The following is a 23,721-nucleotide window of genomic DNA, read 5'->3' on the forward strand; positions in this document are numbered from 1 at the left end:
TATACCACTGAAGCATTGGAACTTAATTTGTGAGGCAATGGGGAGCCATTAGAAGCATGAGTGAAAACACTGAAGCTGTATTTTAGAACAATTAGAATGTTAGAAAAATAGAGTCTGGCAGCTAGTAAATGCAGAACAAATATTATAATTTGAAACATTTAAACATTTATTTTTAAAAAGATTTTATTTATTTATTTGAGAGAGAGAGAATGAGCAAAACAAAAGCAGACCCCCCCCCCGAGCAGGGAGCCCGATGTGGAACTCGATCCCAGGACCCTGAGGTCATGACCTGAGCCAAAGGTGGATGCTTAACCAACTGAGCCACCCAGGCACCCCAACAAATACTACAATTTTAAAAAATCAGTATTTTGCCTCTTCTCATGAAATAATGAATTCAGGTAAGGATCATCAATGAATGAGGAAGCCATGAAGTGGAAAGTTGATGGGAAACTGAATAAGCTCATAGTAAGTTAACAGTGGTTATAAAACATCACGTAAATAACAGCCTCGTAGTGTGAAAGTGTACATGACAAAAGTCAGGAGGTAGAATAGGGGAAGGGAACGAAAGGACAAGTCAAGGACAATAAGACCCTCATTTCACTACCCCAAAGATCAAGAGATATCGGAGATAGTTGAGAGAAGAACAAAAAGTGTCAGTATATTAATTTAAGTCACAACAATAGCTAATGGAGGAACTAAGAATAATATAACTTTATTGGAAAGATGGGGGAAAGGAGATGAAGGACTAGTGTGAGTTACCTAGATCTTCTGCCATAGCTGGAAGTCAAGGGATAATTTCTAAAGTTGATTTCAAAAAGGGAAAAGTTCTTTCTTGTGGTAGATGGCCAGTATATAGAGGTAATGATGGAGTTAGGAAATCCCTATTTCACAACCATCATAATAAAATTTGATTCAGGCAAGAATCATCTATGGATGCATGGGGTATGGGCCAAGTTTGATAAGAAACAGAGTATTTACCCAGCATCAAAGTTTCTCTTCATAATATACTTTTTTAAATGCTTTTATTTATTTATTTTAAGTAATCTCTATCCCCAACATGGAGCTCGAACTCATAACCCCAAGATCAAGAGTCGCATGCTCTTCCGACTGAGCCCCCCAGGCACCCCAACAATATACTCATTAATTGCAAAAGGAAAAACAATAACTATACACTGGAGGAATATAAGAACACCTTAAGCAAGTGATCAAAGTAAGGGGCAAACAGGGGCACCTGGTTGGTTCAGTTGCTCAGTCAGAAGAGCATGTGACTCTTGATCTTGAGGTTGTTAAGTTCAAGCCCCATGTTGTGTGTGGAGTCTACCATCAATTAATCAATCAATAAGGCAAACAGATATCATGTGCCCCTGGATATGATAACCTGGGAAGGACAAAACATCATTCATGTTGTATTCCACTCAAAAAATTTATAACCTGAGGGGCGCCTGGGTGGCTCAGTCGTTAAGCGTCTGCCTTCGGCTCAGGTCATGATCCCGGGGTCCTGGGATGGAGTCCTGAGTTGGGCTCCCTGCTCAGTGGGAAGCCTGCTTTTCCCTCTCTCACTCCCCCTGCTTGTGTTCCCTCTCTCGCTGTCTCTCTCTCTGTCAAATAAATAAATAAAATCTAAAAAAACCCCAAAAAACAAAAAAACTAAAGGCTGAGAAATTATTATAGATGGAAACTAAATGGAATTCGTGATGCTGGACTGGATATGAGAAACAAAATAATGCTATAGAAAACATTACTGGGACAACTTACAAAATTGTAATATAGAATATGGAGTCAATATAAAACTTATTGAATTGTTTCTAGTCCTGACAAGATGAAATAAGCACATGCTGCCCTATTCCTCCTGTTAATTATGAAACAAACAAATATACCTGGACAAAATCCATAAAGCAACTGACAGAAGACCAAAAGCTGAACTAAAGACAATCTGGCTAGCGACCTTAGGCATTGAGTTCCCTGGGATTTTGTTTGACTCCAGTATATCCAGGCCTGGGCACAGGAGAGGTCCCCAATCCAAAAACACCAGTGGGCACAACCAAAAGGCTCCAAGAAAAAAGCTTGCTTTCTCTAGCCACTGGACCAGGCAAGAAAGCTTCCCAGAACAGAACACCCTGACCAAACCTACCCTGCTCAAGGCAAACATCTCAAAAAGTCTACTCTTCTCTCACTCCCCTTTTGCTTCCACTTTCTCCCACTCTTGCCAGACCCTGTTGGATTCCCTAGCACTTCATTAAAACCTGGGCTCCATTGCATCCCTAGATTAAGTACTGTTCTACTTCTGGGTCAACCAAGATGAATTTGGGGAGGATCTTTTGGCAAAAACTCCATCGTTTAAAGGGTCTGGGCCCTCTTTTCTGTTACCTTTATCCCATAGGGCGATCAAAGGTCTCTTTGTCTAGACTAAGCAAATGCCCTCAGAGCAAAGTAGCTTAAAAATGGCTTTCCCCTAGAATGCCTCCTCAGATTTTCCCTTCATTTTGAATCTATTCCTTACTCCTCTGTCAACTCTTAGATAATATAGTAAAAGTTTCTTCTTCAAAGTATCAATCTTTTGTTATTTAGGTCTTTTATTATTTAGATTTTTCAACAAAAGAGTTTGTGGTAGGGTGCCTGGGTGCCTTAGTCAGTTAGGTGTCTTGACTCTTGATCTCAACTCAGGTCTTGGTCTCAAGGTCCTGAGTTCAAGCCCCACGTTGAGCCCTGCGTTGAGCCCCACATGTTGGTCCTGAGATCAGGAGTTGAACGCTTAGCCGACTGAGCCATCCAGGCACCCCTGAACTAAATATCTGTGCTTGGTTCTCCCAGAAAAGGAAGGCCTAGGCAACTAATCTGCAGTTCCCTGTTCAACATAAGTTACCTGACCTGGCTCTGAACCATTACTTTGCTCCATATAAGGAAAGTAACCTTGCAATAACCAATCTGCTTTTACCTTGTATGACTTCCCTGAGCTTGCTTCCTTGTGCCTATTAAGTCTTTCATTTTGTACAACTCCTTGGTGAACTTTTCTGCTAGATTGGATACTGCCCAATTCATGAATTGGTGAATAAAAACCTACTAGATCAGTAAATTATGGAATTTTTTCTTTTAACAGGAGGGAGAGGTTTTACAATGTGAGATAGTGAGAAAAAAATGGAAGGTGTTAATGTGAATTATGAATATTGGATTTCTTTGTTGCTTGATTGGAATTACTTCCAACTACTTTTGATTCCTAATTATTTCTTTATAACACACAATTTGGATCAGGCAGAGCTTTACATACAGATTACACAAACCAGCTAGTAAAGTTAATTGAAGGTATTTGAAAAACATTTCCACTACTTCCTTGACAATATCGCTCCCTGCCCCTCCAACCCCAGGCTTCTATAAAACCTACTCTTCTTATGGAATTCTTACCAACTGACCAATCTCCAACTCTTACTCACTCAATTAAGATTTAGGAACTCTGTTCACATTCCTCTTTGATGTGGGAAGGACATTATTAGGGTTTGAAGCTGACAGCCAAGAAAGAATTCTTGAGACGTCTTTGGTGCAAAAAGGTGATTTTATTAAAGCCCCAGGACAGGACCCGTGGGCAGAAAGAGCTGCTGCACTGGGGTTGTGTGGGTGGCTGATTATAGACTATGGGGTTAGGGGAGGTAAGGAAAAGGGAGGTTTCAAGAGAACTTTCATATGCTAAGGAGAACCTACAAGATACTGGAGGCCTTGCCATTGTCAAGTTAAGGTTGTTTTTCCCCTCTAGCAAGGTATTAACATTAAGATACTTAGGAGATTTCTGGAAGAATGTCACACCACTGTCCCACCCAGGAGTGGGGGGGGGAGGCTGGGGGAGGCTGTAGGGTGTCAGCTTTTGCTTTGTCTTCAGCCAGGCTTCTGCTCCCTCATCACTCTTCTAAATCAAATTCATGCCATAATCCTAGATTTCAACAGCCACAGTAGATGGCCCATCCAACATTTTAGGTTTGTGATTAGTATGCCTATTTAATTCCAGTGATCTTCACCTAAATTCATGTGTTGTTGAAGCCAGTTCATTCCAGCTCCTGAGAGCTGATTTGTTCCTATCTCTTTCTAGTTCCCCACTCAATAACATGTTGGTAACTTGAAATCAGCAGAGGTGACAGTATTTACACAACAAAAGTCAACAAATGCTGCAAATCAGGAACTTTATCTATTTTTGAGGACCAGTTTCCCAGCAATGACTGTCTCTATCCCACTTCAACCTCTCACACACAGATCCAGAAACAACCCAGGGCTTGGTCATCAGCAGGCATTGCTCCACACCAGAAATAGAAAACTCCAATAATTCATTCTCTAAACACCACCTCAACTCTCAGCTCTCACAGCCCTATTACCCTCTACCTTCTCTTCAGTATCACACAGAACTTCAGGCCCTACTTGCATATTTTTTCCATAAATCACAAAGGTAGAAAGGATTCCAGTGGACCATGCTGTACTGTATCCTGTGATCCTCTATTAAGAGGAGGACCAACAAACTACTCAACAATTATCAATTAGTTCCTGGAGTAACACAAGGTAATAAAAATCCTATTCAAAAGTCAATCAAAACATGTTCTTACCTTCATCATGAAATGTTCATGGTAACTTCTTTTTTCTTTTTTAATTAAATAAGCTGCATGCCTAGTGTGGGGCTTGAACTCACAACCCGATCAATAGTCACATTCTCTACTGACAGCTGGCCAAGTACCCCTCTTCTCTCTTAAAAAGAAGAAGAAGAAGAAGAAGAAGGAGAAGGAGAAGAAGAAGAAGGAGAGAAGAAGGAGAAGAAGGAGAAAAGAAAAAAAAAAACACAAAACCCGGTTTTTGTTTGTTTGTTTATCAAAAAGGTAAATCAAACAACCAGGCAACATCATGCAGGATGTTTTGAGTCAACATTTCTGGTAGGACATTATATCCAACCACATGCCCTTATAATCTAAAAATATGTGTGGTTGCAGGGATAAATAAAGGAAGGTTGGTGTACTGGTTTCCTATCACTGCTGTAACAAATTACCACAAACTCAGTGGCTTAAAACAATATAAATTTATTATCTTACAGCTATGTACATTAGAAGTCCTATACAAGTCTACCAAACTAAAGTCAAGGTGTCAACAGAGACGCATTCCTTCCCGAGGTTCTAGGGGAGACTTTATTTCCTTGCCTTTTCCAGCTTCTACAGGCTGCAATGGTATCTTCTTCTCTTTTTACACTCATATAGAGGGCGAATCTGTTCACATCTGCCAAGAGATCTAGAAAGGTTTCTTTTCACTCTGCCTTTTCTCTTTCAGATGTACCCTGTATCAACAGACTAGAAGAATTCAAATAACTTTCAAATGTCATTTAAAATAATAAAAAAAATACATCATACATAAAGAGAGGGAGAGAGACAGACAGACAATGGATTTCTAATGAAAATAGTTGTTTGGTCATACAAATACTCCCATGAGGAATCTTTTCAGAAACCATCCTTTCAAGAGAACATTTGGGTAGAAGTGTCTGCTTAAATACTAGGATAATATTGTGATGGTCAGGACATTGCACATGGACTAAAGTACTTCTACCACAACAATTCCCAAAGGGGATTCATTAATTGGATTTGAGGAAGGAGAACGGAACTGAAAATAACTATACTGCAATAAAAAAAATGACATATGTAAAAACTTGCTTTGTCATCATATATATAAATAGCTTAGATACACAGCTAATTATGTTCCCGTGTTGTTTTGAATACCAAAGGGAATGGTAGGGAATGGTAATATCTCCTTATTCTAAAGCTAGTTTACAGTTTAGTCCTATTTCCATGTTTTCTCTCTTAGAAGCACAGCCAACAGGATTGATGAACTTGAAGTCAAATCAAAATAAATAACCCAACTGAAGCACAGACAGAAAAAAATAATTTTTAAAAAACTTGCATTCAAGACATGTGGCACACTCAAAAGATCTAACATATCTGTAACTAGAGTGTCAGAATAAAAAAAGAGAAACAACAGGATTGAAGAAGTGATGACTAAAAAATTGTCAAACCTGATGATAGACATCAACCCAGAGATTCAATCAACTCTGAAAATCTTGGGCATTATAAAGATAAGTAAAACCATACCAAGGCACATTATAGTCAAATTGCTTACAGTTAAAGACAGAGAAAAACTTAAAAGCAACCACGGGGCGGGGGAGACACATTACCTTCAAAGATGCAACAACAAGGGGAGCCTGTGTGGCTCAGTCGGTTAAGCCACCAACTCTTGATTTTGGCTCAGGTTGTGGGATAGAGAGCTGCATCAGGCTTCACACTCAGCACGGCATCTGCTTGAGATTCTCTCCTTCTGCCCCTGCCCCTTCCCTGACTCACACACACACTCTCTCTCTCTCTCTCAAAATAAATAAATAAAATCTTCTAAAAAAAAGATGCAACAAGACTGAGAACTGACTTTTTTTTTTCAATTTATATATTTTAGATAGAGAGAGACAGAGAGAGCATGGGGGGAGAGGCAGAGGGGGAACAGAATCTCAAGCAGACTCCATGTGGAGTGTGGAGCCTGACTAGGGGCTGGACATGGGGCTGGACTTGGGGTTTGATGTGGGGCTTGATCCCAGGATCCTGAGATCACAACCTGAGCTGAAACCAAGAATCAGATGCTTAACTGCTCCACCCAGGCACCCCCTGAGGACTGACTTTTAACATAAATTAAAGCAGTCAGAAAATAACAGAATAACAGATTTAATGTACTGTGGGAAAACCTATTATCCTAGGGTTCTACACCCAGTGAAAATACCATTTGGGGCACCTGGCTGGCACAGTTGTTTAAGTGTCCAACTCTCGGTTTTGTCTCGGGTCCTGATCTCAGGGTTGTGAGATTGAGCTCCATGTTGGGCTCTGTGCTCAGCATGAAGTCTGCTTAAGACTCTCTCTCCTTCTGCCCCTACCTCCTGCTCTCTCTCTCTCAAATAAATAAACTAATTAAAAAAAAGAAAATACCATTCAAAAATTAAGATTAAATAAGGAAGTTTTCAGGGAAAAAAAAAACTGAAGTGATCCACTGCTATAAGAACTGTGCTATAAGAAATACTAAATGAAATTCTTCAGGTTGATGGAAAATTAGCCCATTCAGAAACATACAATGGTAGGAAGGAATAAAGAGCACCAGAATCAGTAAATGTATAGAGAAACAGAAATAAGTACTGGCAGTTAATAATGACAATAATAACAACATCTTGTGGGGTTTATTAAATTTGTAAAACTACATGATAATAATAGTATTGTGGGTGTAGGGTAGGTTAAAGTGAAAAAATAAACTTCTTAAAAGGAGCAGAAATTGTAAAAGTATTAATTTAAAGTAAGCTATCATAAGTCAAGTATATCTCTAGGTCTAGGGTAATCACTAAATTAACAAAAGTATATTATTAAAATACAAATAGAAAAATACAATAATAAAATAAAAATACTCAATTCAAAGTAAGTGATAAAGGAAAAATTAAGAAACTATATTAGTGTTCTCCAGAGAAACAGAATGAATAGGATGTGTGTATATATGTAGGAAAAGATATTATTTTAAAAAATTGGTTCTATGCAATTATAGAGCCTGGCAAACCAGCAGGCTGGAGACCCATGGAAAAGCCAATGTTACAATTCAAGTCTCAAGGCATCTGCTAGCAGAATTTGTTTCACACAGGGGAGGTCAGTTTTTGTTCTGAATAGGGCTTCAGCTGAGTGAATGAGGCCCACCCACATTATGGAGAGCAATCTGCTTCACCCAAAGTCCACCACTTTAAATGTTAATTTCATCCCAAAACACCCTCACAGAAACATCTAAAATAATATCTGACCAAGTATCTGGGCATTGTGGCTCAACCAAGTTGGCGCATAAAATTAACCATCATAGGAACAAAGAACAGATAGGGAAAATAGACAATAAACAGCAATATGGTAGACTTAGGTCCAACTTTATCAGAATTTAAACATCAATAGCCTAAACATTCGAATTTAAAAGCAAAGATTATAAGATCAAATTTAAAAACACAAAGCTCAACTATATGCTATTTATAATAGATATGCTTTAAATATAATACAGAATGGTTGAATAAAAAAGGGGGGAAATTGCCATGCAAACACCAACTGAAAGAAATGTGGCTTAGCTATGTTATTAACAGACAGTAGACCATGAGATAAGAAGTATTACATGAAATAAAGGATTAGATTTCATAATGATAAAAAGGGGCAATTCAACAGAAAAATAAAAATCTTAAATTTGTGTGCCAGTTGTTTCACAATTAAAAAGTGTTGACAGAATATATAGAAAAACCCATAATCATAAGTGCAGATTTTAACACACTTTTCTCAGTAACTTACAGGACAAGCAGGAAGTCCTAAGCCTAAAAATCTCAGCCAACCTAGCCCTTACTGCAAGGAGGGGACAGCTGAAGGAGCTGGAAACCTGACATGGGCTAAGAAGAATCCTTTTTACAGAGTCTTCTCCAGAGTCCACCCCACAGGACCTGCTTCCAGTCCTTCTCTCCCTCTTCCAACACTGGCGTTGCTACATAGCCACTAATTTCTGGCAAATAGGGTATGGGTGGGAGTGTTATTTGGCAGCTTCCAGGACTCTTCCTTAAGAGATAGGACTAAGATACGTACTTTGTCTCTTCTTTGTCCTTAATTCTGCTGCCTTGGGTCCATCTTGGATCATGAAGTCCTAATAGAAAAGCAGCCAAATTCTCTGTCACCATTGAGAGCTGTAACTGGCCCTTGACAAGCCTACTCACGACTTTAATGTAGCAGGAAAATAAAGCTGTCTTTTTAATTTTAGCCACTTTAATAAGTGTGTAATGAATCTCATTGTGGTTTTGATTTGCATTTCCCTAATGGCTAATGATATTGAGCAACTTTTCATGTGTTTATTTGCTGTTCGTGTAACTTCTTAGGTGAGATGTCAATTCAAATCTTTTGTCCACTTTTTAATTGGGTTGTTCATTTCCATGCTATTAAGTTCTGAGAATTCTTCACAAGTTCTATATACCGGTCCTTTACCGGATGTGATTTATGAATATCTTTTCTCAATCTCTGGCTTGTCTTTTCAGGCTCTCAACATTGTCTTTCAAAGAAAAGATGGGGGCCCCTGGGTGGCTCAGTCAGTTAAGCATCTGCCTTCGGCTCAGGTCACGATCCCAGGGTCCTGGGATTGAGCCCCATATTGGCCTCCCTGCTCAGCGGGAAGCCTGCTTCTCCCTCTACCCCTCCCCCCTGCTTGTGATCTCTCTCTCAAATAAATCTTTTTAAAAATGTTTTTAATTTTATAAAGTTCAATTTATCAAATTTTTTCTCTTAAGGGTCACGCTTTTGGTATCATATCTAAGGAGTCTTTAACTCAAGGTCAAAAAATTTTTCTCCTATATGTTCCTCTAGAAGTTTTATAGTTTTAGCTCTTAGATTTAGGTTTATAATTCATTTTTGAGCTAATTTTTGCATAGGGTACAAGATACAGATCAAAGTGCACTCTTTTAGGCAGATGGATCGAATTGTTCCAGGATCATTTGTTGAAAAGACTACTTTTTCTCCACTGAATTGCCCTTCTACCTTTACAAAACAAACAAACCAAAACAAAAACAAAATAAAAAAAACAGATATTCATGTGTGTCTGGATCTTTCAGGACTTTCTATTCCATTCCATTGATCTTTTTATTTATTTCTATGCCAATATCCACTGTGTTAGTTACCATACCTTTATTTTTTTATGAACCATAAAATTTTATTAAGATATTGAAAACATTCTTTTTACTTAGTAAATGATTTTTACATTACATCAATAGGCATTTATAAAGATGTCCATGACTTTTATATAACATTCAACACATAGTGAAACTAGCAAATCTAATATTCAACCACATAATTTCTTCCTTTACATGATACATACAATGAATACAATGTCAGTTAAAATATCTGCCTGAGCATATGTTTCTCTTAATTCCCTTTGTGCCTCCTGGAGATGGGGCAAAATGAGCTGGACAGACTTGGAACTTTGTTCAATGCATAGTTACTGTAGCTTTAAATAAATCTTGAAGTCGTGTACTGTTAATTCTTCATTTTTGTTTTGTTTTGACTAGTCTAGGTCCTTTGCATTTGTATATAAATTTTACAATCAGCTTGTTATGTATAGAGATTATGTTAGTACTCTTTTCCCAAATTTTATAAAAATAAAATGAAAGTTATTTGGTATCTTGAAGTAAAAATGGGAAAACAGTAGTGTAACTCAATTTTCTCCTGCGATTTTAGGTTAGTATGTGATTCTTACTCCTAATTTTTACACGTTCATAGGAATTATCAAAACTTCACATTAGAAGAATATATTATGGCTTGATCTACATAGAAAGTTAAAATCCACAAATTTTTACCATGTCAGGTACAAGAGAAAACCCCAAATCCAATGTAAATCCTCCAAAATGAATGTTTGCACTGAGTGGCAGAATGTTTGTACATCAAAGAAGCTAAAGAAGGGGGGGGGGGGGGGGAAGGGGAGAAGCAGCAGCAGCAGCAACTGTCACTAGGTGAACACGTCATAAAAGTCCAAAAAGAAGAGCATGGGGACTTCAAAAATGATCCAACGAGACTTGCAGCTCTTTACTTTCTTGATTAATAAGACAAAACCACAATGTGGATTTCATCAAGCACCAGAAAAGCATTAAGAATATGATCCCACCAAAAGCAGAATCCAGCAAATGTGAAAATCGTATTTTGGGTAATTCTGTGAAATTCTTAAAATAGGTCAAATATTTTTCTTCTATAATACTTACCCCTTCAGGGAAGAAGCATAAATAAGAATCCCATTGTCTATTCCTAAGGCAGATATTATTACCTCAAAAATTCCAGGGAAATGCTTTTACAGAAGTGAAAGAATGTCCCAATTACATATTGGTCATAACAGAATCAATAGGAGAAAGCTCAAAGGTCATCTAGAAGTTTTCAAACCAGCTTTCATATTAGAATCGCAAAGAGAACTTTAAAAAATACACATGACTGGGCCCTACCCTGAGTTGTGATTTCTCTTAACTGATCTAGGGGTGGGGACTAGCATATATATTTTAGAAGCTGGCCAGGTAATTCTAATGTGAAGACAAAGTTGAGAAGGACTGTCCAACTATTTTCTTTTATATATGATAAAACTAAGGCAAAGAAAATTGATTTTCTCAGGAATGAAGCTAATGATTATTAGCAAGAGAAAACAAGAGAATGTAACATTTACAAAGAATTGGTTATTTATTGCTGCTTATGATATTACCCCCAAAACATAACGACTTAGAACAACAAACATGTATTACCTAACAGGATTTTGAGAATGCTTTACCTGAGTGATCCTGTTCAGTATCTCCTGTGACATTGCTGTCAAGCTGTCACCTGGAGATACAATCATCTGAAGGCTTAACTGGGGCTGAACAAAACTGCAGAAGACCTAACATTCCTCACTGGCTATTAGGAACAGGCCTCAGTTTCTTGCCACATAGGACTTTCCAAAGCACTGCTTGCTATGTCCTCATGAAAGGGCAGCTGGTTTACCCAAATGAATGATCCAAGAGAGGGAGCAAGGAGGAAGTCATGATGTCTTCATGATCTATTGACATCCCTCCACTTCTGCCATATTCTGCTCATTAAAAGCTAGTCACTAAATCCAGCCCACACTCAAGAGCAAGGAAATTTGCCACCACCCTTTGAAGGAAACAGTAGGAAAGAATTTGTGGTCGGGGGCGCCTGGGTGGCTCAGTTAAGTTGAGCATCCAACTCTTGGTTTCAGCTCAGGTCATGATCTCATGGGTTGTGGGACTGGCCCACATGGGCTCCCCACTCAGTGGGGAGTCTGCTTCAAGACTAACTTAGCTTAACTGTAGCTTAAACAATAAACATTTATTTCTAGCCGTTCCGGAGGCTAGGAAGTCCATCATCAAGGTGGCAGTTGATTCAGTTCCTGGTGAACACCTGCTTCATGGCTTGCAGTGTCCTCACATGGCAGAAAGAAGAGAGCTCAGGTCTCTCTTCCTCTTCTTAAGAACACTAATCCCATCATAGGGGTCCCACCCTTGAGACCCCATTGAAACCTAATTACCTCCCAACAGTTCCACTTCCAAATACATTGAAGGTTAGGGTTTCAATATTTGAATTTGGGGTTGGGCAAATTTCACATCTATACGCTAATATCTTTATTTTTTTTTAAAGATTTCATTTATTTTTTGACAGAGAGAGACAGCTAGAGAGAGAACACAAGCAGGGGGAGTGGGAGAGGGAGAAGCAGGCTTCCCGCTGAGCAGGGAGCCCGATGTGGGGCTCAGTCCTAGGACCCTGGGATCATGACCTGAGCCCAAGGCAGATGCTTAATGACTGAGCCACCCAGATGCACCTCTTTCCTTTAAAACTATATCCATTTTGATGAAAATTTGTTTTTTTCCCAATCGTCAATAATGCTGTGATAAACACCTTTATATATAAAAAGAAAACATATCTTTGTGTACATGTATAAACATTTCTGTAGGATAAGCTCCTACAAGTGAAATTACTTGGCAAATTTTATTTTTTTTTTTTAAAGATTTTATTTATTTATTTGAGAGAGAGAGAATGAGAGATAGCACGAGAGGGAAGAGGGTCAGAGGGAGAAGCAGACTCCCCGCTGAGCAGGGAGCCGGATGCGGGACTCGATTCCAGGACTCCAGGATCATGACCTGAGCTGAAAGCAGTTGCGCAACCAACTGAGCCACCCAGGGGCCCCTTGGCAAATTTTAGATAACATCAGACCACCCTTCAGAAAGGTTGCAAAAATGTCCACCTCCTCAGAAAGGAGGAAACACTGTTTCTGTAGTAACTGCCAGTATAAACATTTGTATCAAAAGACTATGTACAATTGACCATTGAAGGGGGTCAGGGGCAAAACTCCCTGCACAGTTGAAAATCCACGTATAACTTTTTTATAACTTCTGACTCCCCAAAACCTTGACTGCTAATAGCCTACTTTGACCAGAAGCCTTACTGATAACACAAACAGTTGATTAAACATGTTCTGTATATGTATTATATACTGTATTCTAACAATAAAGTAAGCTAAAGAAAATATTATTAAGGAAATCACAAGGAAGAAAAAATACATTTACAGTGCTATACTGTATTTATTTTTTAAAACAATCCATGTATGGGCATCCCTCTCGGGTCCCCTCCTTCTTTGGGAGCTTTATACTATCACTCAATAAACTTTGCTGCCCACCAAATAATAATAATAATAATAATAATAATAATAATAATAATAAATAATCCACATACACCCAAGCAGTTCAAACCCATGTTATTTAGCTGTATTTCTATTCTCTTACAGATGGGCCATTCTCAATCTTCATTTTACCTAATCAGTCTAACTTTTCACATTGTCGATTACCTCTTCTTCCACAAAGCACTTTCTTCCCTTTTCTTCCAAGGCTATATGCTCTCCTGCTTTTCCTCATAACACACTGGACTCCCCCTTGTCAATCTTTCCTCCTGGTTCCTTCTCATGGAACCAGGGAATGGTCAAATCACTTGCAATCTCATGGATTTAAATACCATATCTCCAACTGGATGTCTAGGAGGCATCTAAAAACATCTGAAGTTGAGTTCATAATCTCAACCCAAAAACCTGGTCCTTCCACATGTTACCTTATTTCAACTCAGTAAATTGCAACTCCATCTTTCCGGTTGCTCAAACCAAATCCTTTCTCTCTTAGGTCCCAACTTCCTCTTCTTTCAGATTTCTGCTTAAAACAGATCCTGCCTCCCACCACCATTCCCTATACTTTTAGTTTGCCTTTTTAAAAAATGCCATGTCTCAATATCTAAAATTAGTGTTTCTTTAATTGATCATCATGTCCTCTACCAGATTAACTGAGGGTAGGAATTTAGCTGGTTTGCTACAGTATCTCTAGCATCTAGAGCAGTTTTATGTTGTTGTTGGCACACTGATCACTCTAATTCTTTGCTCAATAAATGAATGAGTTGTACAGGTCATACATAAATATAATTGAAAATCAGGCTGATGAAGTGGCAAAGGCAATAAATTTAGAGATAAAGCATGTAGGACAGAGGTTTAGCCTAGGCACAGCCATGATGCTTTAGGCAGTTTATCCTTCAAAATCAATTTCCTCATCTGTAAAATAGGGTTTATCCCATATTCCTCAGAAAATGAGACCGTTGATACAGTATCTCTTTGGATTGCAATACACAAGTTTCACCACCTGCAACATCTAGGAAAAAAATATGCTTCAGTTCTTCTCTTAATTTCATCTACTCATGTATAACAATTTGAGTGTACATCTTCAGAGTCTCTTATGTTACACTGTATCTTTAAATGTCCACTCGTGCAAACTTTGAGAATAGTAAGGGCAATTACCAGGGGAAAAAAATCGCCAAAGACTCTCTAATTCCATTATGGTGATGGTTGTACAACTATGTAAATATGCTAACAATCATTAATTGTACACTTAAAACAGGTGAACTTTATGCTATGTAAACTACATCCCAATAAAACCGTTAATAAAAAAACCCCAAATAATGAATCAAGTTCAATAAGTAAGCTCTGCTATCAATCAGATCATCTTAAGAAATGGTTTATGAAGGAACACCAATATTTGGTCGAGTCCAAAGTGACTTGAACAACCTATCGTCAGAACGGTAATGGGATAAACTAAGCCAAGCGCAGTAAGAACGAAGCCAGGTTCCTCCAGGAAAGAAAGCATCATACTCCGAAGCCTGCAGTGTCAATCCTCACAGGCATCGCACCTGCCTCCCTCCTCCTGCCCTGCTCCCCAAGCAAAAGCCCCATCTCACTATGCAGAGTGGACGCCTGCAGGAGGGAGTGTCCGCCGTCGCTGGTCCCTTAGCGTCTAGTTTACATAAGACCCGCGTCCTCTCCAACCCCAGATCTGCGCGGGGAGCTGACAAAATCTAGGCTTGCTGGGCGGACGACCCTCCCCGCACTGAGCGACCCCGAGATCACCCGGGCACTTGGAGCCGCGCGGCGCCCCAGCTCAGAGGGGCCTACAACAGCGCCCCGGCTCCGACCCTGGCCGAGCAGGCGTCACCCGAGATTTTAACGGCTACTGGCGCCACCTGGGCCCTCCAACTCGGGGCTGTGGGCGCCACCCAGAGCATGCCCGCGCGGAATTCCCGCCAGAACTCTCCCGGGTAAGCCCAGCGCGCTGACAGCCAAGCGCGCAGGCCGCCAGCGGCTGGGCGAGTCCAGGAGCCGCGCCCCGCTCCCGCGCGCGCGCAACTGTCCTCCCGCGACACCGCCCCTCTGCTGGGCTGGACTCGCGAGGCCCGACCTCCCCCTCGGCGGGTGCCCCGCCCCGCACGGAGGCGCGATCTGAAACGGGTCTTCCACCAGCCAATGACTTCTGCCAGCGAGTCACCTCCAAGGTCCCCCGTGTCTTTTTCGCCCCCTTCCTCCTTCAGCGACGCCCGTCAACCGCTCCAATTGCGAGCCTCTTCCGTCTCCGCCCCGCAGAGCCGCCGGAGCGCAGCCAGTTGGACGGGGCGCAGGCGCAGTAGCGCGGACTCGCTGACGGGTCGCGGAGTTCAAGGCTGGACTGTGGCGCGCGGCCGGGGATCTCACCTGCAGTTTGGCGGCATCCATTGAAGAATCTCGAATGGAATACTGGCCAGGCACTTGGCCTTCGTATAAGCAGCCGCTCTAGTCGCTGCGGTGTGTTGGGCCGCAGGCGGGACTTCAGAGTAGGTTGTACACGTCCTAATGGTTCTTTTGCAGAAGAGGACACTCCAGATAGGCTAGGAGGGAGGAAATTGTCTCAGCCTTTCACGCCCGAAAATGGCACCGTGCATTTGAGGAAACGGTCCCCGGACAGTGCCTGGCTGTGCCTGCTGGCTCCTGTCCTGGGGCAACAAGCTCTATTAATCTGACCTGAAAAATGTTTCTGCTAGGGCAGTTGGAGCTGCCTGAAACCCGAGTCACAAGTCAGAAGTGCAGGCTACATTTCCTAATTTTGAGGTTTATTTTAAAATTTGAGGGCGCCTGGGCGGCTCAGTTGGTTAAGCGACTGCCTTCGGCTCAGGTCATGATCCTGGAGTCCTGGGATCGAGTCCCGCATCGGGGTCCCTGCTCGGCGGGGAGTCTGCTTCTCCCTCTGACCCTCCCCCCTCTCATGTACTCTCTCTCTCCCATTCTCACTCTCTCAAAATAAATAAATAAATCTTTAAAAAAAATAAAATTTGAGGCTGGTTAACAACAGATGTGCAACAAGAACTAAGTTCTCCTTACAGGCCACTGGTTACTGCATGCCACGTAAATTTACCATTTCTCTTCAAACTCAGGCTGTCCTCTATTTGCCATATCCCCAGTGTTAGACCTGGAGTCACTTTCTAGTTTGGCCCCTAAGAAAATTCCTCATTCCAGTTGACCTCTCCCTGTCCCACAAGTGAAGGAGATCTGATTGCTTAACTAGTGGATCTGGTTGCCATTAGTTAACTCTACTTTTGGTCATTTGGACAGTTTCCAATTTGGGGCAATTATGAACAACGCTGCCATGAATAATTTTAGAAGTATCTTTTTGTAGAATATATATACACATTTCTCTTTCTTATAGTTTATTTTATTTTAAAGATTTATGTTAGAGCATGAGCCGGGGGGAGGGGGGTAGAGACAGAGGGAGAGAAGCAGATTCTTACTGAGAGCAGAGCCCAACACGGGGTTCAATCCCATGACCCTGAGATCATGACCTGAGCTGAAATCAAGAGTCAGAGGCTTAACAGACTGAGCCACCCAGGCGCCTCATATATACACATTTCTATTAGGTAGGAATATATGTGTATTCAGTTTGGGTACATGTGAGCTATGGTCAGCAGAATAATGGCTCCCCAAAAAGGTCTATGTCCTGATCCGGATCCTGTATTTTAGGCTACATGGCAAAAGGGAATTAAGGTTGCTAATCAGCTGACTTTAAAATAATTATTCTGGACTGTTCATTTTAGAAATAGTCTATTAACTATAAATATAAATATTCCAATTAAGAACACAAGTTCTAATTAATATCCTGCTTAAGATACAGTTAATAATAAATATAATTAGATATATGTTCTAACAATCTAGACTAGACCATAAATAAATGTATAGAACAAGATAATGACAAAAAAATGCCAAATATTAAAGGAGAGAATTTTTCAAGTGAAAAATTCCCAATGCATTTTATTCATAATGTAGCCAATTCAAGATGCTGGAGGAAATGTCTATATCTTCTGTGTTCTTGTTGGCAGCAATGAAGACAGAGCTTTTTTATTTATTATCCTGTCCAGTCTCACAGTCAGATGCAATCTTCGATTTGTTAGATGCTTCATAATCTTGTATAATAAGCCTTAGATGATTGATGATTTCCTTGTCAGCTGTTCTCATGTTAAATCCCAACATCTTCATAATAGTTTCTCGAAAATCAGAAAGCTACAAAGAACCACCAAAAACATAAGATATATCATTAGTTTCGGTCACCTACTTATTGTGTACAATGAAAATGGTATCAGAAATGTAGTCTTATTAAACATTTCTTTATGAACTGTAACATTCTACATTCAAATTATATTTTTAAGGTAGAAATACGGTCTCTTCTCTTATAAGAACTCTTTATTTAAAAATATACTTTTCATTTTAAGATTTTATTTTTACACTTTATAGACTAAACCTAATTTTACAGCTGCTTGTTTTTCATCCCTAAGGAAATTCCTTTTTGGACTTTGGATTTGCTGTATGGTAATAGTAGTCCCCTAAACATCTCTCCACTCCTCCTCCCAAAACCATAGTGACCTTCTAAGGAAAGCAGTTATAACCACTCACAAATTATATCTAAAGCATAACTAGAGAATATCACAGAATTCAGGTTGCATATAAGTGGGGAAATAAATATCCTAAACCAGCAGAGGCAGCTCCTGAGCCCACACTGGAGGATGCAGCTGGTTTCCAGTGGTGTCCCAGAAATAGGACAATACATAAATGGGGAAATACTGAGAAGTCTACAACCTGGTGGGTCAGAAAACTGGCAAGTGGAAAGGAAGAGAAAAGGGCTTAGAAGCACATGAGACCAAAAATGGCAGCCTTTTTTTTTTTTTAAGATTTTATTTATTTTTAGAGCGAGAGCTCGTGCCCATAAGCGAGCTGGGGGAGGAGCAGAGAGGGAGGGAGAGGGAGAGAGAATCTGAAGCAGACTCCAAGCCCAGCACAGAGCCCAACGCGGGGCTCCATCCCATGACCACCGAGATCATGACCTGAGCTGAAACCAAGTGTCCGATGCTTAACCAACTGAGCCACCCAGGCGCTCCCAAAAATAGCAGTTCTGAAGGACAAGGTTTCTGAGGAGAGAGGGAGATACTTGGAAGGGTGAGATGTTCCTTGGAGGTTTGGAGATAAAGGAAAAGAAAAAAAGTAAACAGTGGAAAATAAGGTACTTCTATAAACAAGAGCACTGCAGAACCCGGTATCATATAACCTCCCACCGCAACAGAAAAGACTTGATGTAAGACTTTAGAAACTGCACTCACTGCCAACACAAGAGGGTAGTATTGAGTTAAGAAACCAAGTAAGTAAACCCCGCCCTGTAACTACCCTAAAGTAGAAACACCTGAAATTGAAAAGGCAGGGCAATTAAAAGGATTTTTATTTTTATAGATTTTATTCATTTAATTGAGAGAGAGAGAGAGGAAGGAGCAGGAGGAAGGAGAGGGAGAAGCAGACGCCCCGCTGAACAGGGAGCCCACCCAGGGCTCATTCCCAGGACTTGATCCCAGGACTTTGGGATCATGACTGGAGCTGAAGGCAGACATCCAACCAACCGAGCCACCTAGGCACCCCAATTAAAAGGATTTTAAAGTGAATAGATAAATGGCAAGTAATATCCCTCCAAATTTCTTTAAGAAGAAAAGAGCATCATCCAAACAAGTCAGGAGATGAAAATACTCCCCCCCCCCAAAAGAAACTGCCACAGAGCAAAAGAAACATGTTTGACACAATACCTGATATGGATTACATTTTAGGGGCGCCTGGGTGGCTCAGTTGGTTAAATGTCTGACTCTTGATTTCTGGCTCAGGTCATGGGTCGTGGAATTGAGCCCCTCCATGGACTCTGTGCTCAGCATGGAGTCTGCTTGTCCCTCTCCCTCTGCTCCTACCCCACTCGCATGTGTGCATTCTCTCTCTCACTCACAACTAAATAAATAAATAAAATATTTTAAAATTGTTTTCAAACAAGGATTTGCAGACATGGGGGGTGCAGGAACACCTCTATTTTGAATCAGAAATGTAGTAATTCAGAATACAAATGGACCAAAAAATGACATCCAATATGCCTTATAGATAAGGAAGATGTGGTGGTTGAACTCAGGCAAGAATAAGACAAAGTCATCTCAGAAGCAAAGAGTCAACTACAGAGTACCCAAAGGAGGAGAGATCTGACTGGAAATATAGTAAGGATATTGGGAAGAATAAAAACAAGAATATAAATATGCAGAAGTTTAAAAAGAGAAAACAAAAATAATATCATGATTTTATGTTTCAAGAATCTTTTAAGGTAATTGATTAAAGTTACATATATCTTAAGCTACCAGTAATAGAGATGTGGCATATAATTCCACAGTAGCCCCAAATTATCAGTTAGCCTTTTAAAAATTCTCTTAAGGGGCACCTGGATGGCACAGTCCTTTAAAGCGTCTGACTCTTGGTTTCAGCTCAGGTCGTGATCTCAGGATTGTGAGGTCGAGCCCCGAATCGGGCTCCAAGCTCAGTGCAGAGTCTGCTTGAGGTTCTCTCTCCCTCTCCCTCTGCCTCTGTCCTTCCCCTCGTCTCTCTCTTTCTTTCTAAAATAAATAAATAAATCTTTTTAAAAAAATTCTCTTGCAACACCTGCTTTATAAATGTCGTGAAAATCTAGGCAAATTTAGAAGCACTACCCTCTTTTCCTAGAAACTGACTCAGCCCCAGACACATGGCTTCCCCTGAACTTCCATTTTTGGACATCTTTTTCCTCTTGTCATTGGTTAATCAGAGGATGTGTATGCAAACCTAAGTGAAGATAATCATATATGCCGCCCCTTGCTACTGTGGATTCACCAGGTGTAGGCATTTGACCTAAGCTGAGCTTTCTTAGACCGTTTCCTGGGACTCTCTCTCCTGTTACAGACTCTCTAAACATAAAGCAAGCTCACACACACAGATGGTTAGAAAAGCTTTAGAAGTCTCCAGGCGCTGATCCTGTGGCCCAAGTGCAGCTCTTGCCCCCTCAGAGGTCTGGTTGTTTAACTCACCTTTGATTCCATAAGCCAACAAACTCCTTTTTGTCTGGCTTAGATAAGAGTCTAAGTTGAGATGGGTGTTGATCACTTTAACTCAAAGACTGTTGATATAATAATGAACAAAACAAACCTCATGTTTTTGTCCTGGAACTTTATCGAGTGTGCCCTTTGCTGTGCAGAACTCAGCAGGAGTGCCAGTGTCTAACAGCTGATGGACCTTCTCTTTGTCCCCTCTTGCCTCTTCCTTGGCAGAATCCAATGTAGTTTTCAAGTTGTCTGTTCTCATAACTGCCTTCCCTTTCATTGCTTCAACTCGTGTTAAAGATTGCCTAAGCTTTTCAATTGTTTTGTTCTGTGAGGGTATAAGGTTGGGGGAAAGGGAGATGACTAATTAGATCTCTTCTAAATAAAAGACAAGATGCATGATATAACCCATGCTTCTTTTCCTTCTTCTTCTTCTTTTTTTTTTTTTGGAAGATCTGATATATGGAAAAGAAAGAAAATTCCACAATTTATGAATTAAGAGGACATTTCTCAACCATCATACTCATCATAACAGTCACTGAGCACTTTTATAAACTAGGCACTTAGGATTTAAAGAGGTTTAATGAATATTCATGTCTCAAAAGTGTTAACAGCCTCTGTTAACCAAATTCAGAAATAGAGAAAATAACTGGCTTTGAAGCAAGATAACTATTTCTGATAAAATGGCAAAAAAATTGATCCATTAGTATTTAGTGCACCTTTGGTTTAAGGCATAAAACATATGTTTGAAATACTATAAGTGAAGCTTGATATGGAGAAGATCCAAAGAGGAGCCTCCAAAAATGAATAAAACTTTTAACTATTACCCCAATAAGAAAGACCAAAGTAAGATGAAAAGAACAAGGACTCTAGAATCCTAGCATTTAAAATACCAGTTACCTTTGAGAAGTAGGAAAGAGAATAGGCTGTGGTGTGGTTGATATTACTCTGGTTTTTTAGATAAGTGGTAGATGTCCATGCATCTAATTTTATTATCCGATATGCTTTAATATTATATATACTCATGTGTGCATATAAAACAATTTTAATGTTAATTTTTTAAAAAATTCAATAAGAAACATGCAGCTAAAATAATAACAGACCAAAGCTGAAGAGAATTTTTGAAAGCCTCACTTCCTTTACTTACCTTAAGGACATTTACTCTTGTAAGTTGAATTTTCATACTTTTATTTGACAATTTCAAATCACTGAGCTGTTTCTGCAGTTTCTGAATTTTCTCCTCTAGTCTCTGAGTTGTAGCAATCTGTAAATTTTGCTGAATATTCAATAACGTTTGTTCCTCGTTGTCTTTCTCTAGCTGTCTGGACATCTTGCCATGCTCGTCTGTCCACGAATTCTTAGTCCCAGAGTTTTCCTTTGCAGAAATCAGCAGTATTGAAATAAAGAAGTTGTACTTTAAGGTGGTGTTCCACACTAGCATACCAGATCTACTCTAGGCTAATAAACTGCAGACAGTAATACTTGTATACGTAAAATATTTTTTCACCATAGATATGCATTATTAAGGGTGCCTGGGTGTTTCAGTCGGTTAAACATCTGCCTTCAGCTCAGATCATGATCTCAGGGTCCCAGGATCGAGCCCCGCATCAGGCTCCCTGCTCTGCGGGAAGCCTGCTTTTCCCTCTCCCTTTGCCACTCCCCCTGCTTGTGCTCTCTCTCATTCACTCTGTCTCTCTCAAATAAGTAAATAAAATCTTTTTTTAAAAAAGATATGCATTATTAAAATAATCTGGAAAATAAAATACGACAATAAAATTGATGGCTCAGTGCTAACAATTTTATAAATAACAGATGGCAACATAGATTATATCAACTTTTCTAGCAATGTATTATAAGGAAAGAAATATTTAAACATTCATACACAAAGATATTCTTTACATTGTTTATAACATGAAAAAATAGAAACAATGCAAATGTCAAAAAAAGAATAATTAGGGATGCCTGGGTGGTTCTGTCATTAAGTGTCTGCCTTCAGCTTGGGTCATGATCCCAAGGTCCTGGGATCGAGTCCCTCATCAGGCTCCTTGCTCAGTGAGGAGCCTGCTTCTCCCTCTCCCTTTGCTGCTCCCCCTGCTTGTGCTCTCTCTCTCTCTGACAAGTAAATAAATAAAAATCTTTTAAAAAAAAGAATAATTAAATAAAATACATATTATTGATTAAACATTCCCTAAAAGTCAAGTTTCAAAAATACTGGCTAAGAGAAAATACTAGTGATATAGCTAAAATGAAGGAAGCAGGATTAAGAAAAACTATGCCTATATGTTAACACTGGTTATCTTACAGTGGTAGGATTTTTTTTTTTTAAAGGATTTTCTTTTTTTTTTTTTAAAGATTTTATTTATTTATTTGAGAAAGAGAGAATGGGAGATAGCACGAGAGGGAAGAGGGTCAGAGGGAGAAGCAGACTCCCTGCTGAGCAGGGAGCCCGATGCGGGACTCGATCCTGGGACTCCAGGATCATGACCTGAGCCGAAGGCAGTTGCTTAACCAACTGAGCCACCCAGGCGCCCTTACAGTGGTAGGATTATTGGTGATTTTAATTATATTCTTTCTAGTAAGGTGTACTTTATGAAGTTATTACCAGCAAAAAAAAAGGGTATGCAAATCTAATAAAAATACCATATATTTTCATCATATATAAATCAAAAGCTAGTAAAATTTATATTAAAAAAGAACCACTGGTTCTTTAGAAAATAAAATAGATGCCCCGAACAAGCCTGGTTAAAGAGGGGCGCCTGGGTGGCTCAGTTGGTTAAGCATCTGCCTTTGGCTCAGGTCATGATCTCAGGGTCTGGGGACTGACCCCAGCATAAGGCTCCCTGCTCAGCGGGGAGTCTGCTCTCTCTCCCTCTGATGCTACCCTCCCACCCATGTGCATTCTCTCTCTCAAATAAATAAATATCTTTAAAAAAAAAAGGAAAGAGAGAAAGTAAAAATACATAACACTAGGAAGGAGAAATATACAGAATGCATAGACAGAAAGTATGAAAATAATTCTAAAAGGATATTTTATAACTCAGTGGCAATAAGTTGAAAATAGAATAGAAATACATTATTTTCTAGAAAGCGATAATATGGAATCATGTCTGGAAAACTAAAAAAAACCTAGTAAAGAAAACTATTGAATTTAATAAGTGAATTCAGTAGGATGGTAGGTAATTAATAAAAATATAAACATATCAAATGTGGGGCGCCTGGGTGGCTCAGTCAGTTAAGCCTCAGACTCTTGATTTTAGCTCAGGTCATTATTTCAGGGCCCTGCATTGGGCTCTGCAGTCATCGGGGAGTCTGCTTGAGATTTTCTTTCTCCCTCCCCCTCTGTCCCTCCCCCCCAATGTGTGCGTGTGTGCAAGATAAATAAATCTTTAAAAAAACCAACAAAACATAC

General features: G+C 39.8%; 2 protein-coding genes and 1 long non-coding RNA gene across 12 annotated transcripts in view; all 3 read right to left on the bottom strand.

Moving 5' to 3' along the window:
* Positions 1 to 15,833, bottom strand: part of ESR2 (estrogen receptor 2) — a 106,747-nt gene extending 90,914 nt beyond the window's left edge. The window contains exon 1 of the mRNA XM_025869911.2: positions 15,616 to 15,833. The gene's annotated coding sequence lies outside the window, so the exon portion shown is untranslated. The remainder of the gene's footprint in view (positions 1 to 15,615) is intronic.
* Positions 5,081 to 15,492, bottom strand: LOC141373172 (uncharacterized). Its single transcript, XR_012378873.1, has 3 exons — positions 15,413 to 15,492; positions 8,634 to 8,691; positions 5,081 to 5,309 (listed from the first exon to the last, which is right to left on the bottom strand). It is a non-coding gene; the product is annotated as an uncharacterized lncRNA (long non-coding RNA).
* Positions 15,834 to 17,160: 1,327 nt separating the features above from the next.
* The window catches only part of LOC112822309 (uncharacterized), a 52,926-nt gene continuing 46,365 nt past the window's right edge, over positions 17,161 to 23,721 (bottom strand). For all 10 annotated transcript variants that reach the window (XM_073895338.1, XM_073895333.1, XM_073895336.1 and 7 more), the window contains 3 exons: positions 21,460 to 21,687; positions 20,419 to 20,640; positions 17,161 to 17,451 (listed from right to left, as the gene is read on the bottom strand). In XM_073895338.1, coding sequence (XP_073751439.1) covers positions 17,290 to 17,451; positions 20,419 to 20,640; positions 21,460 to 21,687 — 612 coding nt within the window. In that variant the 3' untranslated portion in view covers positions 17,161 to 17,289. The remainder of the gene's footprint in view (positions 17,452 to 20,418; positions 20,641 to 21,459; positions 21,688 to 23,721) is intronic.

Source organism: Callorhinus ursinus, unplaced genomic scaffold, assembly GCF_003265705.2.
Source record: "Callorhinus ursinus isolate GAN/ISIS: 27379988/994484 unplaced genomic scaffold, GSC_fseal_2.0 scaffold8, whole genome shotgun sequence".
Classification (NCBI taxonomy): Eukaryota; Metazoa; Chordata; class Mammalia; order Carnivora; family Otariidae; genus Callorhinus; species Callorhinus ursinus.